The sequence below is a fragment of the Pinus tabuliformis genome, chromosome 5_2 (genome assembly GCF_031772625.1).
Source record: "Pinus tabuliformis cultivar Carrire ecotype Pingquan chromosome 5_2, CPIR1, whole genome shotgun sequence".
NCBI lineage: Eukaryota > Viridiplantae > Streptophyta > Pinopsida > Pinales > Pinaceae > Pinus > Pinus tabuliformis.
The window spans coordinates 1103725091-1103744511 of NC_142306.1; the positions used below are offsets into that span (position 1 = coordinate 1103725091).

Consider the following 19421-nt stretch of genomic DNA (forward strand, 5'->3'; position numbering starts at 1 on the left):
ACCACACCTAGGTACATATGATCCCCAAAAAAAATTAATCAACTTCTCCCTATAGTGCTTGAAAATTCACATAAGTATGTTTTTAAATCAAAGCACAGAGCCATTGTTTGGGGCACAGACAACACTTCAAAGGTCTTGATATTATAGCTTTTGGAAAGGTCAAAGATCAGTTAAATGAAGGGCCTTAACGAGACATCACAACTCTATCACTCAAATTATCAAATAGCTTAGAAACATCAAATACAAACCAATTCAAAATCATTGAAGTTATGGATTCCTTCACAACGTATGCCAAACTATACAAAGCCACAACCATAAGTATACTTCAAAGAATGTGTATTAAGCATGTGTTACAAACCAATGCCAAAATTCCCCAGAAAATATCCACTAGTTCTCTCGACCTTCACAGGATTCAATCACAAAATCATCGTTCAACTAAGCCTTAAGTTCAATATTCAAAGGCCAAATTACCACAGGGTTATTACCACAGGATTTCGTAGAGTATCCCTTGCCAAAAACCATAACCCAAATCATAAGAAATACCCAACCAAACTGAGAAATATTGACCTTCTCTCAGGGTTCACTACAACAAAACCAGCGATTTGCGCCAGATTTTAGTGCATTTTTTTTGTAATTGTGATGAGCAACCTGGCGCTAAATCTGGCTCTATTGTACAATTTTTAAAGCGTCCTTTTTTGCACCTAATTTTGCATCCTTTTTCACGCTAGATTTTGCATCATTTTTTACACCAAACTATGCATCATTTTTTGCGTCAAATTTTGAACCAAGATTTGCATCTTATTTTATGACAGGTTTTGCTTCTAGTTTTGTATCATTTTTTGCATCTATTTTTCATTCTCTTTTGCTTCCTATTTTGTGTCATTCTTTGCTTCCATTTTTGCACCATCATTTGCATCAAGTTTACACTGTATTTTGAATCCAATTTAACATCTTTTTATGCATCCATTTTGTGTCAGTTTTTGCATCTAGTCTTACGCCAGGTTTTGTATCTAGTCTTACACTAGTTTTTGCTTCTATTTTTGCACCAGCTTTGGTGCCTATCTTTGCACCATGTGTTGAATTTGATATAGCACCAAATTTTGCATCCATTTTTGTGCCCATTTTTGCATCTTTTTTTGAACCATTTTTTACATCCACATTTACGTTTGATTTGTCTCCATTTTTCCCATCTCATTTTGCACCATATTTTGCGTCATTTGTTTCATCCAATTTTGCATCATTTTTAACACCATCTCTTGCATCTAATGTTACATCATTTTGAGCATCCAAATTTGCATTTATATTTGCATCTTATGTTGAGTCATGTGTTGTGTCCACCTTTGCATCTTATTTTGTGTCTAATGGTACATTCAATTTAGAGCCATTTTTTACGTCTACTTTTGTATTTGTTTTTACACCAAGTTTTGCATCCAATTTTAAACTATTTTATGCCCCTTTTTGCACTATTTTTTTTGTGTCTACTTGTGTCCAATGTTGCATCATTATTTACACAGACTTTTTCATCCAATTTTGCATTTTTTTGGTGTCTAGTTTTACATCGTTTTCACCATCCAAATTTGCATCTTTTTTGCCTCATTTTGTGTCCACATTTTCATATAATTTTGTGTCTGAGTTCGAGCCTAAATTTGCATGTGATTAGGAATCATTTTTTACATCCAATATGGCATCCTTGGTTTCACCTTTTTTCAGCCCCATTTTGCATCTTGTTTTATGTCTTTTCTTACATCTTTTTTTTTCCCTTCTTTTGCACCCAAGTTTGCATCCCAAATTTACACCATTATTTGCATCATCATTTGGCATATTAATTTGTAACGTTTTTTGCTTCTTTTTAACGCTCAACTTTGCATCTTATTTTACATCTAGTTGTTGTCTTTTTTTGCATCTAATTTGGTGCCCATTTATGTGTCTTTGTTTTTGCCCAATTTGATATCCTTTTGTATGCCATGTTTTGTTCCCTTCTTTGTGTCAACTATTGCACAATTTTTCACTTCTAATTTAAAACACTTTGTATGTCAATTGTTTGCATTTTGTATTAATTCCTAGTTTAACATCCAATTTTGCATCCATGGTTACATCCGCATTTGACTTCTTATATAGAGTATATTTTTCTTTACATATATGACCCCCTTTATAGATTCATAGTGAAATATATGATAGTTTCTAAATATCATTAAAGCAGATATCACAATTCAAAATCATTTGTAAAGAAATTTAAGAGAAATTGACATCCATCCAAAAAAATAACAATGTGTCATTAACAATTTTCAAAACATGTATAAAATAGCAACATAATACTAATAAAATCAGTATTATTTTTAATCAAAACAAGTAAAATTCAAATATGATTAACAAATCAAAATATTTCATGAATATCGTTATTCTACGATAAATTAACAACATACATAAATCAAACTCATCGTATGATTACAAAATCAAAATGTCTCATTGATATAGGGTAAATTCACAACACCCATCTAAACATAACAATGTCATTCTACACAATAATTTCTTCATAAAAAACAATGCATGTGCATGCCTAGCTACCACCACCAAGATCATCCTCATGATCATCTTGACCATCCTCATTACTCTGATCCACATCATCACCAACACCGCAACTATCATCATCATCTCCTCCTTCACCACCATCATCCTCATCCTCATCCTCATCATCTCCTGATATATGTTGAACATAATTTGGATCATCGTCTTGGCAATCATTACCTATAGCATTCTGACAAAAAAAATCAATATTACATGTTAGTATTAATTATATAACACAACGCATGTTTTTGTTATACAATGTCAACCATAAAATGAGGTAAGATATAATATCTAATAGTACTAAAAAATAAAATGAAAATATGGTTTAAAAGTATATTGGAAATCCAACTAAAATTACATACCATAGAGTCCATCCAAACAACAAATTCAACCCATCTCTTTTGCTGCAGCACCTCCTTTTCCAAATGATTTGGAGGTCTTCCATATTTTAGTTCCTATCAATCAGTAAATAGGGAGAAATTAGATAACAATGACTTTCTTCTAGTACAAAATTTATTAAAAAATATCACATGTTTAATATACTTACAAAGGTTGTTATCAGTGCTTTTAAACCTTTCTGGCCACTACGATGAGTGACTTTTGTCTTGGTTAACCTCGCCTTGGATGCCTTGTCCTTAAACATAAACCAATTCAATTTATTTTCACACAAATACATGTCTAAGATACTTATAAGTATTAATACATTCTAAATAATGTTTAATGAAAAATTCAATACCTGAATGCTCTCATTGCCGGCTTTTCTTTGTGCATCCAACTTCTCATATGATTTTACAAGTTCTTTCCATACTTTAAAAGGTATGTCAATAGGTCTTTGTTTCAGTCTTTGATCTTGAGGCATTTTTTTAATTTTTCTTGTTTGGTTAAAAATTTTGGTTAAAAAAAACCAAACAAGTAATTCACATCAATGGCATGGGGACTCTATGGATATGTGTAAAAAAATGGCTATAAAGAAAACATCCAAAAAACATATGAGCTCTCCCTTTGATGGTCACTTGGGGCATATGGCTGGAAAGGAACAACTCCATTTTTGAAAATCAAGGACAATCCTTTCTCAAAGTCCTTCCTAATATTTGCTCCAAATGTCTTAAAATGAAAAACAAAATTCAAACGTCATCCTTAAACATCTCCCTTAAATATAACGTCGGACCATAAATTCTTCATTTTTATTGTTATCGGATCTGGAATGATTTTTCTATATGCAATTATATAATGAAATATGTGTGCACTAATGAAAAAACATTGAGTTTCATTTTTCATAATCACAAACAATGAAAAAAATCACACGTAACTAGCATCATTTTTGGAAATTTTATATTTATTAAAAATCTTTAACATGTTTTCCTCCCATATCTCATAAAAAGGTGTGAAATTTTTTATATACTCTCCAATAAGCACTACAACAAAACCAGCGATTTGGAGGTTTTACACTAAGTTTTTCAACATCGAGCTTACTAGGGCTTGCACCACCGGGGTTATTAGTAAGAATCTCATGAGGTTTGCATAGCCATGATTATTAGAATCAAAATAGTAGGATTTGCACTAAAAAACAGTTCATAGTGCTTTCCTGCTGGGGAGAAAATCACAAGTTCAACTTCTGCAGTGCAGAGCACCGAGAGCTCGTAAGCTTTCTTCAGCAATCCACCTACGTTTGGAAAATGTAGCCTGCCTGCTGGCGATGTTCTCAATCATCTTCCTCTGCATCTTTCCCCTCACTATTCTTGTATGTCCTCTTTCGTTTTTCCCTCCAAACAAACCCTCTCAAATTGAGAAAGCAGAACAACTCACTCGATGAGAATCTGAATCCAATTATCGCTTCTAACAATAACCCAATACGATACCAGAAGTGATTACACAAAACCTCATTGACTCTTCATTTGTTTGGAAAAGAGCCAAGCATAAACCTCTGACGAGGGTTTCCGTCTCAAGTCTGGCTCGCAGGACGTCGCTTAGTCAATTGCGAGAAAAGTTTTCCACCTGCCTGTCACATACGGTTTGTCACACTCTATATTAAAATAAGGTTGATCATACTAACAATAAGGTTGTATAGTGTAAAAGGAGGGCTCTCCTGACTGCATTTGGTTGGTTTATAGAAACGATTGCTGGAATTTGTAATGTGAATGCTCTGCTAACTGTTTTTTAAGCATTTGGAAGTATTAAAACCCCCTAGGATAATTAATGTAAGACCTGTTAATTAATGTGTAAAGATGGCTATTGTCCTTGGGCTACCTTAGCTGTTCGTGTTTAGTGATCTGTGGTATTATGACTCCTCAAGTCACTATTAAACCATGAGAACCATGCCCAGGCAGACTAGTGTGACATTGTGGGTGAGAACCAAAACTAGACTCCTATAACCTCCTTTTTCATCCTTTAAATTGCAGAATTAACTGACTGTTCTAGTAATCGTTCTTGAGCACCTGAAGATGTGCACCCTAAATAATAAGAATAATACCTTGTAACATATGAATAGTCCATCCTGTGCATGTAGGATATGCACATGAGGTCCAATAAAATCACTAACCAGAATACCAGGTGTTATTAAAGCCTCTACAGGTTGATATATATGAATGTTACAGTGTGCAGGAGTATGATTCAATTCCATACGAAAATACAAAACATCTGATAGGATTTCCTTATACCTCATAGGCAAACAACCATTGTCCCTTCTATAGATGAGCAGAATAAGTGCTTGGTTCTCTACACTAAATAAAGACAAAGTATAGTACTTATTGCTGACAAAATAGGATTTAAATCGCGGTTCAATTGCTTGACATTCAGCTGGTCACAGAATTGTAGAGTGCATAATCATAAGTGATGTTGCGAGCCTCATTGCTCAAAGTCTAAGGGTCTTGCGAGCCATAATCACAGCCATGTATGGAATATATTGTGATTATGGCATTTTATGAGGTCAATTCTTGTGAAGACATTTCAGTTTATAATAAATTTTGAACCTCAACAGAGTTTTGGCAAGACCTCGCTGAGCTAGGACATCAACAACACCGCTGATATGAATGACATAATCTAGCCTCAAGAGGGAGCCTCTTTTGTTTCATCACTCTAACAATCTATGAAGTGGTGGAAAGCATAACAACTTCCCCTTGAATATGACACCTAAACTGAGTACAAATCCTAAATGATGCAGCGTTTGGTGCATGTCTCTCAAAGTATCGATATTTCAAATGTTGAAAGCTCTTGTGCCCATTTGATATGCATTCGATTGCAGTTCCCCTGAAGAAAGAATCTTATAAAGGTGAGGCCATGGCCAATATGTTAGCCATATCCATTGGAGTTGCCATTGCTTGACAACTTTAGTGTGATCAGTCCCACCATGATTCACATGGGCTTCTACTCAACACTGGCTGTTGCTATTGTAAGAGTCTTCAAGCTCGTTGAACCCATAGTATTGATAAGTATATTCTTTGGGTCTCTGGTTTTCAAATTCTGCCTATGTTTTCCTCTCAGTATCATTATTTCAAACGCTGAAAGCTCTAATTCCCATTGCTGTGTATTTGATTGTGGTTTCCCTGAAGAAAGAAGCTTATAAAGGTGAGCCCGAGGCCAATATGTTGGCCATATCCATTGGAGTTACTATTTCTGCTTATGGGGAGGCCAAGATGAATGCATGGGAGGTGATTCTCCAGTTAAGTGCAGTTGCATGTGAGACTACCCAATTGGTTCTCATACAAATTCCACGAACATCAAAAGGGATTAAGTTGAATCCCATCACATCTTTGTTGCTCCTTGTTGCCTTGTTTTTCTCAGCACCCCCTGGGCCTTAGTAGAATACCCATTTCTGATAATCAGGGTCTCTTCCTTTGATTTGGATTACATGACATTTCTGCTTGTGCCTTGGCTCTTAATCTTGCAGTGTTTCTTCTGATAGGAAAGACTTCAGCCTTGACTATGAATGTTGCTGGTCTTGTCAAGCACTGGCTGCTCATAACATAATCTTTGTCTGTAATAAATGAAAAGGTTACAGTCATAAACTTGAGTGGGTGTGGACTGGCTTTTCTGGCTGTCTGTTACTATAATCATTTGAAACTTCAAGCTCTCAAGTCCAATGACAACCAACCAACGTACCTCAGCAGTGCAGCTGATGCCAATGATGAAGGAGAAGGTTTGACAATGACGAGTGGGAGATTCTCAATCAGAGATTCAGAACCAGTAGAGAAAAATCAAACTCAAGCTTCAAGATTAGGTATTTAGATCATTAATATTGTCTTGTGCTAGAGATTACTGTTCTTGGATTGGCTCCTCTATGCCCAGATCTATTTGCAGGGAACAGGCCAGTCATTCACAGTGAAGAAGATAATGACATGATTAGTGTATAATGATGGACAGGATGGTGCCATGGTGCCAACCTAAATCTCAAGTAAGGAGACATATGTTCATCAATTTGTCAAGAAGCATGGCCTACAATTCAATTGCTCTAAGCCTATCACTTCTTCCACCTGTCAAATAAATTGTTTCCTGTTTGTTTAGTTGACTATGGTTCTAATAAATATACTATTGTTTGATGTAAAAAGACAAAACAAAACAAAAAATATGGAAAGTTGTGACCCCATTTTCTAACTACAAATTGAAATCGGATTACCATAGTGACCACCTCTGCTTATTGGAATCAAAAAGGGGGTGGGTTATGCACAATCCTCCGTATCATTTTCTATTACCAGAGATAATTAAAGCCACCCTAAACTCAAGTCTTAACTATGTTGATAGGGTGTTTGGGGAGGGGGATCCCTTACCAACCCACTATAATCTGCACAAAAGCATCCTAAGAACATATGCAAAATGCTCTCCTATCATCTAATGTCCAAGCAAGGAAACTCTTGAAAATATTATCTCTGCTCTGCTGAATGTAGGGCTAGTCTAATAGGTGGAAGGTGCCATACTCTGGATCAGTCTGGCGCTGGTTTACCCCTAATGGGTGGAAGGTGCCACACTCTGGATCAGTCTGGAGCTGGTTTACCCCTAATGGGTGGAAGGTGCCATACTCTGGATCTGTCTGGAGCTGGTTTACCCCTAATGGGTGGAAGGTGCCATACTTTGGATCTGCAAAGTATCTGTCTGGAGCTGGTCCATAACTCGTTCTGATTATGTATGGCCTAGTCTAATAGGTGGAAGGTGTCATACTCTGGATCAGTCTGGAGCTGATTTACCCCTAATGGGTGGAAGGCGCCATATTCTGGATCTGTCTGGAGCTGGTCCATAACTCGGTCTGATTATGTATGATCTGTAACCTAATATGGCACAACCCCGAACAGGCATCAAAGATGTTGATTGACCACCAAGGCAGAAGGTTGAGGTGAGATCCCATCTAAAGTTGGAAGGAAAGAAACTATGGATAAAATCTTGGCTGCTCCTCTGAATCCGGGGTAGAATAACAATTAGGAAGTACCCTGTGTAAATGACGAAACAACATAGAAATGCTCCCTTAGTGCTTCCAGATGTATACCAATTAATGAGCATTCAAGTGTTATTTCAAATATGAATCAAATTTGAAACAATGTCAAAATTTTCCAAAATTCAAGAGAGCAGTGCTGTAAATGAAATCAAAGTTTAGATTCCAACATACAATGGTCAAACTAGTGCCAAATAAACACATTAATGATGTTCAGATATGACAGAAAGACACCATCACCAAAGCACAAGACTATGTATGTAAAACAATGCATCCACAATAATAATAATAAAAAATAAAAATAGAAAATAGAAGATATATACTAGTTCCAAAACAAGAAAGTTTACATAACAATGATGTAAATAAACCCCAAAGTTTGATCATTCAGGACGTTAGCATGATCTCAAAAATTCTGCAGTAAAAACTAGTACTTGAACTCCTAGTAACAGAAGATAGAACCAGTGTGATGCTAGTATTATTGAGTGGATGTTTGGGCTGTTATCAGCACTGATTTAGTTTTGGATATACCTGAGATATCAGTGATGCAAAAATTTTCAAAAAGGAAACGTTTTGACAGAGTAGAGTGTGATCTGGTTACAGAGTAGCAAACCTTGTTCATAAATTCCAAAGGGCAGAGAGATAGGCTTGTTCATGCGTTAATGTGAGTCTTTAGAAGATGTATCAAGCTATAAAATACCAAACCCATCATGAATACTTGCAGATTAGAATAATGTGATCTCAAACTCCAGACATCGAACTTCAATAACATAGATCATTCCAATTATATTAGTCAAATTGTTCATCTTGTTTTGGCATGACTCTGTCCTTGGAGATGTTCTTTGTTGCTAGATTTATCAGAATGATTGCAAGAAAGCAATGGAAACAGGCTAAAAATTAAACTGTTTATGCAGTCAATTGTTCCATCATGAAAGTGACTTGGAAGGCGTGGATCTCATGCATTTGAATGTTATGATGAGCAATAAATGATGTTCTCTATTGCTAGATTTATCAGAATGATTGCAAGAAAGCAATGGAAATAGGCTAAAAATTAAACTGTTTATGCAGTGAATTGTTCCATCATGAAAGTGACTTGGAAGGTTTGGATCTCATGCATTTGAATGTTATGATGAGCAATAAATGATTATTATGCCATTTGTGTGTTTTATCTCTCATAAACAGATTCAGATCTGAAAAGAATTAGATTTGTAGCCCTGAACGTCAAGCAATTAGGGCAGAATTTATTCAACTTGCCAAGCAAGTTGTTCACCTTGATTTAGGGTCGACGCTTCTGTAATGTGTAGATCAAGAAAATGGTGCAACACTTACCCTAAATCCTTAGTATGTCAACTTACACAGGAACTAATGGAAATTTCAAGCCTCCTGCAAACAATTCTGCCTAAGGATAACGCAAATGACAAAAAGGTAATTTGTATCAACAGGATGACCAATGTCAAATATTTTTTTTTGGGAAGATTAGAAAACAGCCAGTCATGATTTTGGCAAAACTGAAAAATCAGTTCCCAGTCAGAAGATGCATATATTTTTGCCTAATTAACATATACATTTTTTTTCTTTGAAAAAAAAAAAAATTCAAATATTATGTAGAATATTACAAGAAGGAACATAGGTTATCAATAAATGGATTCCAGCTATAACTGTGAAAAAAATTATTAACCTCGGAACCATTCTGCAATCACAAGAAATTAACATAAAAGCCACTTATCCCTGCCTGATAAATAAAATAAAATAAAAAATTAAGAAAAATCTCATCCAAGACTTTCACAATGAACTCTGGGAGCAAGAGTAAATCAAATTGAAATTGACCAGCCTCTGCTTTTTTCAATCTTGGAGGAAGTACTAAAGAATTTACAAACCGTTTCTCTGTTTTAAACATCTTATACACTCCAAGATAATTGAAAATTATTCCATTTAACCTGGGATATAGATCAGGACAGACCAATCTTGTAAAATACAATAGCAGTAGATTGAATAAACCATTAACTTGGGGAGGATGAAAAGAATATTTAGTTCCACAGAATTCTATAGAAAGAATAGGAAATTCCACAAAATTCTAAAATAGAATTCATGGAATGCTAGATGACTAGTCTACAAATCACTTTTATTTAGCTTAGTTTATTTATTAGTGAAAAGTAACCTTAACTCAGCTGTAAACAGTTGTATCTTAGGCAACTAATCTCCATGGTCAGTCCAAATGGTGAATAGAATTCATACTTGCAATGTTCATAAAGGTTCAAATCTCATGGGGATTACACTGGCCTTGACTCATGAGGACTTCTCACTCTATTCAATGAAGCAAAATAACTTGAGACAACTGCAAGCAACTAACTTGTTTCTGCCTTTCTGGAAAAAGTAATTGAACTCGAATTGTACCACCTTGCTGCAGCAAACACATAGTTAGAAAGCTATGTCGCACTGGCTTTGGGATGGGGGGTAGCAGGGATGGTGGGTAAGTTTCCGGAACCACCAGAGTGCACCCCCAAATTTTTCAGGGGACAGAAAGTTGGAGATGGCAATAATATATAAATTATTTTATATATTATAATAATAATAGTAATAGTAATCATAAATATTTAATTTTTTGAAAATAATAAAATATTAAATATAATAATAATAATATTTTTTTCTTAATTCACCACGATAAATATAAAACATTTAAATAAATTCCAATTGCAAATAAGAAACACTGTGAATAAGAATTTAAATAAATTCAAAGAGAAAATTTAAATAGATCCCAAAAGCCGTCGTTGATGCCCACCCCCCTGACACTGATAAAGATTATAAATACAGTCAGGGATAAGAATTGCAGAGGAATAGCAAGTATTGACTGAGAGTATGATGCACTGGAGTCTGTGAGTGCCAGCGCCGCAGAAAGGAATTGCTGAGAACAATTTTAGAATGATATGCTGAGATGACATGTAGGATTTAGAAAATTAGAAGCAGGTAGGATTTAGACTTCAGGCAGGTGCAGGGATGGATTTAGGTTATATATATCTATATATATAGATATAATCTTGAAGTGTCAGTGGGTTCAAGGGTCAGTTGACTGTCCCAGATATTTTTGTGAGGGACGGATTGGGAATGCCCTAGAAGTTCCCATGTCTCCAATGATGCCCTCAGCTATTCTGGGACATTCCCAAGCCATTTTTAAGTCCCCAAAACACTGGAATGCAGGGTACAAGGGATTTGTCATCAGGCACATGTTGACTCTCCATGCAACATAGTTGGAAAGTAAGAGAGATATGGGAGACACGAGTTGAAAAAAAAAAAAATTAAAAAAAAAGAGTCTGAAGTACAAGTTAATTACAAAAATGTAGATGAAAGTAAGAATGACCAAAAATTCTTTCAGTACGAATGACCAAAAACACTCCAGTGGTATTTCATTAAAGAACATAAGTTTATTATTTTGAATCCTGACTGTCTTCTCCCATATAATCAACTTCTAAAAGGTTTAAAATTCCTCTAATGTTTAGCAAACAGACAAGTTGCTGAGTCGAGAGAAAAAAGGAAGGCAAGTAGCATCTGTCTCCCTCTCAACCCTGCACATCCTACCCCGCACCTAGAATGGTTTCGCTTACTGTACAGGAGATTCTGTAGCACATAAACAAAAAACTTAAGAGCCACCCTTATTGTCTTTAGCATAAACACTCTCAATAACGAAAAAGAATTTGACTTTGTGTTTAAAATGGCAAATGCATGATGTAGAAGTAGTTTTAGATAAGCTAACTCTAGCTGCTTAGTACTTACTAGATTAGGAATGACTGCCACAGGTTATTCATGGATATAAATTTTAAGATAATGTGTTGGATAGCAAAAGGTTAGAATATGATTTTTATTAGTATATTTGTTGTACTTTGAACTGCAGCATTTTGCTTGGAACTGGATACAACTTACGCTTAATTAATTAAGATAAGCTAACTATAGCTGATTAGTAGAATGGGGACGACTTTCAGTGGTTGTTAATAGTAAATTAAAAGTTGGATGAAAAAGTGTTAGAATGAAACTTTTATAAGTTTAGGTTTGTTGTACTTTAAGCTGCAATATTTACTCAGAACTGAATAAAACTTATCCCTGATTAACAGCACATGCAACAAAATATTCAATATGAACATATAAGGGTTTAAACCAAGAATTTCAAGTAAGGAGATGTTAAAGTCCTCTCTTTTTTTGAAAGATGTAAAGCAATGAAAAATATAGCACATACTCAGAATCAACAGGGGAAACCATTATTATCCTCATTTTGTTACAAGTTGTATATTAATAAAATCTTAATTACCCCAAAAATCAGAGCATGCAGCATGAAACGATATTGAAGACGACTGTGCTGAGATATTATCTAAACAGCACTGTTGAATGAAAAGAGATTCAAACTTCCTAATGCCAATCATTTTCTGGGAATGGAACCTAAGCAACATTAAGCTAATTAAGACTCAAAATTTCTGTATTTAAATTTCATAGACAATTTAATTCCTCCAGCGCAGATGGCTTCTCATTGACTTGAAGTGTTTTGAGCTGTATTTTTCACTCAATTTAGGTTCAGCGAGTCATACGATTAGCCCTTGTCACATGCCAGCCAGAGGTCACAAGTTCAAACTGTGCAGAATCAGCAATTGCAAAAGTAAACCTCTCAACGAGCCACTCAGTTCTGCACTTCAACATGTTACATAACACACAAAAGTTCTCACATTATCTAGAAGCGTGTTGATTCATGTTTACAGCCCTAAATTTGATCAACTTAGCAAATCGTTAACAACAAAGACTCAACGAGAACCCTTTTAACATAATGCTACAATTCATTTGAAGGTAAAGCTCAACCTACATGCATAAAACTTCAAATAACATAACAATCAACCCTCAACACAGCATGATAGCCCTTTACACATGCCAGCCAGAGGTGACGAGATCAAGCCCTGGGGTCACCGATTGCCAAAGGCAACATCTCAATGACCTAACAAGTTATGTTCTTTCCGCCACTGTGATCAAAAACTTCTAGGATTTTCTATCTAGCGACTTCATTGATTATCTGTGAAGTTAAGACAGGCTATCCTGATATTTGAACTTTTACCCATGGAAATTAATCTTTCATTCGAAAGGAACACTTAAGTGATTATCTATGAACTTAGGACAGGCTGTCGTGATATTTTAGTTTCACACACGGCCATAGATTTTTGCTTTTAAATGAATACCTCATTGATTATCTCTAAAGTTAGGACAGGCCGTTGTGATATTGGAAGTTTTAAGCATCGAACCGCGCTTTGCTTTTAAAGAAATTGAAATGCTACGTCGAAAGTGATTGTTATCGGGTTTACAGATCCAGTGTAAAAATCATTGGGATTAAATGTTAGAAGTCTAGGATGTAGTGATTTCATGCACTATATTTTTTTAAGTTAGGACGGGCTTAATAAACCTCTAGAATTGTCTAGATGATTAAATCATCGCCTAAATTCGATCTGCATAACTCGAAGAAAACCGTTTTGGGCAAAAAAAAATGCAATTCATTTTAAGGCAAAGCTCAACTTCCATGCTTGAAACCTGAAATATCATAACCTGTCCTAACTTTACAATTTATCAAAGAAATCACTACATTCTGAACTCATCAAGAGAACTAACGCTTCTCATTTCATTTTTGAAAATCATTCGTCACAGGCTATCTCTAAAACGCAACAAGAACCTCTTTATCGCGAATTCTTTTAAAGGAAAGAGCTCAATTTTCTTGAAAATATAAATAACGCAACAACATGCCCTAACTTGAAAAATGATCCATGAAATCGGTACCTGGGAAGCTTGAACGAGCTCGTCCAGCGAAGCCGGAGGTGGCAGCTGCTGCTGCTTCTAGCTGTGATAAACCGCGCCCAGTTTCTCTTTAACTCCATGTTTGCTGAGTGAAAACCCTCGCAGCTTCCTCAGAGAAGACTTCATTTTCGCTACTCCATTACGCAAACCTCGCAATAGCCCCTCTGAAACGGTCAAGACATTATTGAGGGTCTTGGTATGAACGAGCACGCTGAAAATGCTCTTGGGCTCTTTTCTCAAATGGAGCACAGTGGCGTGAAGCCAACCTACATCACATTCGTGGGTGTTTTGACTGCATGCAGTCATGCCACAACATCTCTGTCAAGAAATTTTGTCAAACAATAGACGTGCCATTTCAATACTTGCACATTTCGAATAGAGATCTGTGACGGAGGTATCTACAAAGATGTTGATCTCAATCTCATTTCTAATCATGTAACTATGCACACACTTACCTCGTTGAAGAGCTTCGACCTATGTACATGCTCGGAGAACACTAACCATAGTAACGGGACCCGGTACCACCTCCTCTAGCAGCATTTGATGGAAAAGCGTCAATGCCTCATAGGCATGTCCATTCTGAGAATATCCAACAATCATAGAGTTCCATGACACCAAATCTCTCTCACACATTTTGTTAAACACTTGGCGTGCGTTCTCTATACTTCCACATTTTGCATATAGAGCAAGAAGGGCGTTCCCCACAAATAGATTGCAATCCAATCCGGCTCTTATTATAAAATGATGAACCTTCATCCCCTTCAGAATAAAGGGAAGAATGAGTTCATCGGGCTGTATGCCTTTCTGCTGCATTTGGGAATAGAGTAGGAGGGCTTCCTCACAGGGTCCATTCATGGCGTACCCTCTGATGGGCACATTCCATAAAACACAGTCTCGTTTAGGGGAATTTTCAAAAACCAGTCGTGCATAATTCATGCGGTCGACTTTGTATAGAGGTTTATTAGTTTGCTTAGCAAGAAAATATTTCCATGAAACCCAAATCTGAATATGTGTGTACAAGCTTGCAAATATGAAGCCACACCTTCGTAAGTATCAATAACGGCGTTTGGCTTCTGTGTAAGTATCCTCCCCACCTAACTACAATTCCTACAAATGACATATTTAGTGATTAATGAGTATATTGTTGTAATAATTTTGAACCCTGTGTTAAGAAATCCCTATGCAATCCAATTTAACTTATGTACCATCCTCAAAATGAGGAGAAGTCATTTGTGGGTTTCCTTAGAATGTGTATTTCAAGGAAGAATGTGTACTTTGTCGATATGTTGAAAGGTTTTACGGTCTTTGTGTTTTAGTGTACCATGTCATGTTTGGCATTAAGCGTTGGGTGTGTTGGAAGCCAACTCTTGGTAAACTCAAATACACTTGTCCTAAGGAGGGAGTTGGGGTTTTAAGGTTCTCTGGTTGTAAAAGCTTTCAAAGTCAATGTTTTTCATCCTCTTCTTGCATATTGCAGCCTCAAGGCCATTCGATGAGTTGGTGGTCATGCTTAAGGTTTTCATCCTATTCTTGCATTGTGCTTAAGGTTGATTGGTACCTTGTTCCATGAATTATGATCAACTTTGGGTCCTCTTTCAGTAGACACCTCCTAGCCACAGTATTAAAGTCAACATATTGGTTTCCTTTACTAATTTTAGCTTGTAATAAATTTAGATGTAATGGTTGTCACACGCGTTCATATACAACTACCTCATAACAAAGCTAACACAAGCACTTCTACCCATGCCTACATCACATCACAGAGGAGGAATCAATCAATATTATTCAATATCCCGCATTCGAGTATCCCTCCTTTGAGGATTCAATCCAACATTTATGGAGATCAGGTCATCCATTTACAATAACTAGCTTTGCCATATAGCATGTTCATATTCCTATTGTCATGGCCGAAAGTACCACCGACATATATCTTATGCAATACGAATAAATAATTAGAACGCCTCAATGGATGCAATTCATCCTATAATGCATAATGCATATATTAGATAACCCGAACCATAGGCTCTACCGTTTCAAAACAAAATCATTTATCATACATAATCAATAATCCGTCCGCCACAGTTGCATGACACGTTAACATGTGTATCTTAGGGATTATGCACAATTAATCAGAAGCGCAGCATTGGATGCATAGCACAAATAACTTGTACCATAGTTTATACAGTCGAGCCTTAACCACAATTAAAAAATTTGCATAGCGGCTCAAGCACGACTATTCACTATCTTAACAAAAGACAGGTTAACACCAATTCTACATAAGATCCACATACTATGACTGTAATTAGAATTTCATTTATGTGCATCCATAAAATCATCTCATTAACGCCACATGCAGTGCATTTAAAACTCAAGCAAATTCTCTCATATGCTAAGGAATTTATAACATAGAGGGTAAGAAACCAACATACAGAACAATCCACGCAAGTGAGTCAAACTAGATCAAAAGAGAGAACGACACTTGGAAAACAGAGCACCGCTACCCAACCTAGAAATGACTCTTCAATTCACCACCGAGTCGAGGTTCTTGCCATGGATCAACCGCCTCCAATTGATCTATGCAATGGGTATTTAATACCTTCTTTCATGATATGGTTTCCATTAGCGGTGTCTCGCTTTTATGGATCTTTTTATCCATTTGCGTAGGCTTATCTCATAAAAGCTCACCTTTCTCTCCCATGAGGATTTTACTCATAGAAGATTGCCTTTCTCTCCCACACAACTTTTATGTTTTTCTCAATGGATATTTATCTCCAATCCATCCAACTTATCTAGAATTAAATCGAGAAGCTTTACCATGAAAGAATTATCCTTTCCCATTCACCAATGTGATTTGGCAAGAATCTCATCTCTTAGTGTCTCGCTTTTCCAAGTGATTAATTTATTAATAATGTATTTACTTTTTATATTACACATCATACCTAGCTTTTCTCAGCTTAGGTTTGCAAAGTTTGACACACAAGGGAGGGGTGTTACATTTTGGATCCCTCTCTTTCCTTAAGATCCCTCCAACGGCAGCTAGAGTTCTTAGATGACTGTAAGGAGGAAGCCCCTATTGGAAAGGGACAGACAGTTTGAAGGTGTCTATCTTGTTGGTAATTCCTATATCAAAAAGTTGTATTTTCATAGTCCAGGGGTTGGGAATACACAATTCCCATCCACTTGAGCTCAATTTTATCTCGCAAAACTTCATTGGGATCTACCTAAACACATATGCAAACATAGGTGAAAATGCCTTTCAAAAGGCTTTCCCTGTCTACTTCGACGAATCTTCCAATAAAATTGCCCACTTTTTCTAAGAGATCTAGATGGGTAAAGTGAATGGGAAAACTGGGAATCTTACCCATACTAGAGTAGTCATCGGCAACATAGTGAGAGGATTGAAGTTGGGAAACCATGGCTTCACTAGAAGACCAACTCATCCCCAAAACCATGGACCTTGGTCAAGGATTTTTTTCTTATCCTCAAGACATTTGAAGATCACCACAAAAAAACATGGGTCTACATCCACCCAAACCGGCGTTCATCCAATCCTATCATAATCGAACAGAAAAATGCTACTTTTTCAATAGAAAATGGGGAATAAAAATATCACCCAAGGATAATGACCATCGCATCAAGCGCTCAATCATAAGGGAGCAGCAATAATTTGACAATCACACGTCCTTGATTTCTGTTGATTTAACTCTGAACACTCACGTAATATTCTCTTGCTTGGCGAATTAAACACCACTGCATGGAATGGACGAGGATTGAGCCGAACCCTGGATGAAGCCCACTTCATTCTCATCTAAACACAAAACTATATATACGTCAAAGCTATTACAATATATTCTGATTGTCAACACCTCGAAGTTCTGTTTATATGTGGCTACCTTTTATGGTTACTATTGAATGTGTGATTGGCAATAGTAATGGCAACTTAGGGCTGCCAAATTTCCTTCGATTCCCTCACTACATCCTAACGCAAATAGTTGTTCAATGCCTTGGTTGTCTTTCAAAACTGGTAGGCAGCGTCTTCTTTGATATTTCTCGATGGTTTTAATTCCACTACAATCACAACTTTCATTTACATAAACTTCGTGTTTTCACACGAGCGACAATTGTTCCAAGGTGAAATGTCACTTGGATGGTTTCAATGTTGTTGACCCATCATAACTAACTAACGGATATGCCCATTACAATTTTATACCACCCCATTATCAATATCAATTATGCATGGGAACCAATTAAAGCAACTTTTCACATTAATTTTATATGAGCATGAGAACATCTGTTAACAAGCAGCCCATAAAGCCTCATTTTGAATGCCATAGTCACTTAGAAGGAATTCCTCTTGTAGTAGCATCCTCCCTACTAAACTTTGCTAGTGCTAACATTAGAACCACCATTACAACAAGATATCTTTCTAGTGTTGACAACACCATTATAGTAAGATACCTCAAGAGAGACAGAAAAATTTAAAAAGTATGATAGTAATACGTATCCAGAAGATGGTATTGAAACTAGTAATTGTTCACGAATCCATAAGATTGTAAGGTCATTCTCATTATCATAATCATTGTCATCATCATCACCATCATCCTTATCATTGTTATTGCCATCATTACATTATCATCATAATCACCATTCATGCCATCATCATCATCATTATGGACATTGTTTGCAATTGTTCATAATTGTAGATGTTGTAAGAAATATCATCAACCCAAAAAATGTGATCAGTGCTAGAAAAGGGTTGTTTAGGACACATTGATATACGTAAGAGAAATAACAACTCTATTTTTGACAGATGATCGATGATGATCATCATCACCACCATTATCATCGTCATTGTCATTTTTATCATCCCCATCATCATCATTAATGTAATTTCTATCGACATTGTTGTAATCATGCATCATCATCATTCATGCCATTATTGTTTTTGATGATGACCTAGATGAAATTATGATCATGACACCAAAGATAATGCTTATGATTATGACAATGACAACATCTAAAATTGGGAAGATTCGCCAACGTCATTAGCATCGTCATCATCATAATCATTGCCATCATCATCATTGTCATTGTAACCACTATCGTCTTTATCATCATAATCACAATTCATGTCATCGCCATCATCTTCATTTTCATCATTGTCAATATTATTGACATTGTCATCAATTGTTCATAATTGTCAATGCCACTAGGAATATCATCAATGCAGAAAATATGATGAGTGTTGGAAAAGGGATGCCAAAGCGAACATAGAAATGGGGGCAACAATAGAAGTAAAATTGGATGAAAAGTGGATACAACATAAGTAGATGCACAACAACATGAAAAACGTGACACAAAAGTGGATGCAAAAGTAGATGCAGTTGTCAATGCAAACTTGGATGCAAACATGAAGGCAAAAGTGGAAGCAAACATGGGTCCAATGGTAGGTGTAAAACTTGGCACAAATTGTGGTGAAACAAATGTGGATGCAACAACAGAAACAAAAGTATATGCAAAAATGCATGAAATAAAAGTGGATGCAATAGGGGATGCAAACGTGGAAGCAAATGTGGTTGCAATGGTAGGCGCAAGATATGGTGCAACAAAAGTGGATGTAACAATA

The 19421-nt window shown here is 36.1% G+C and overlaps 1 protein-coding gene across 3 annotated transcripts in view; it reads right to left on the minus strand.

Moving 5' to 3' along the window:
• Window positions 1–2542: 2542 nt before the first annotated feature.
• Window positions 2543–19421, minus strand: part of LOC149163090 (MADS-box protein SOC1-like) — a 290773-nt gene continuing 273894 nt past the window's right edge. For all 3 annotated transcript variants that reach the window (XM_089437522.1, XM_089437521.1, XM_089437523.1), the window contains 3 exons: window positions 3113–3199; window positions 2928–3020; window positions 2543–2755 (listed from right to left, as the gene is read on the minus strand). In XM_089437522.1, coding sequence (XP_089293648.1) covers window positions 2558–2755; window positions 2928–3020; window positions 3113–3199 — 378 coding nt within the window. In that variant the 3' untranslated portion in view covers window positions 2543–2557. The remainder of the gene's footprint in view (window positions 2756–2927; window positions 3021–3112; window positions 3200–19421) is intronic.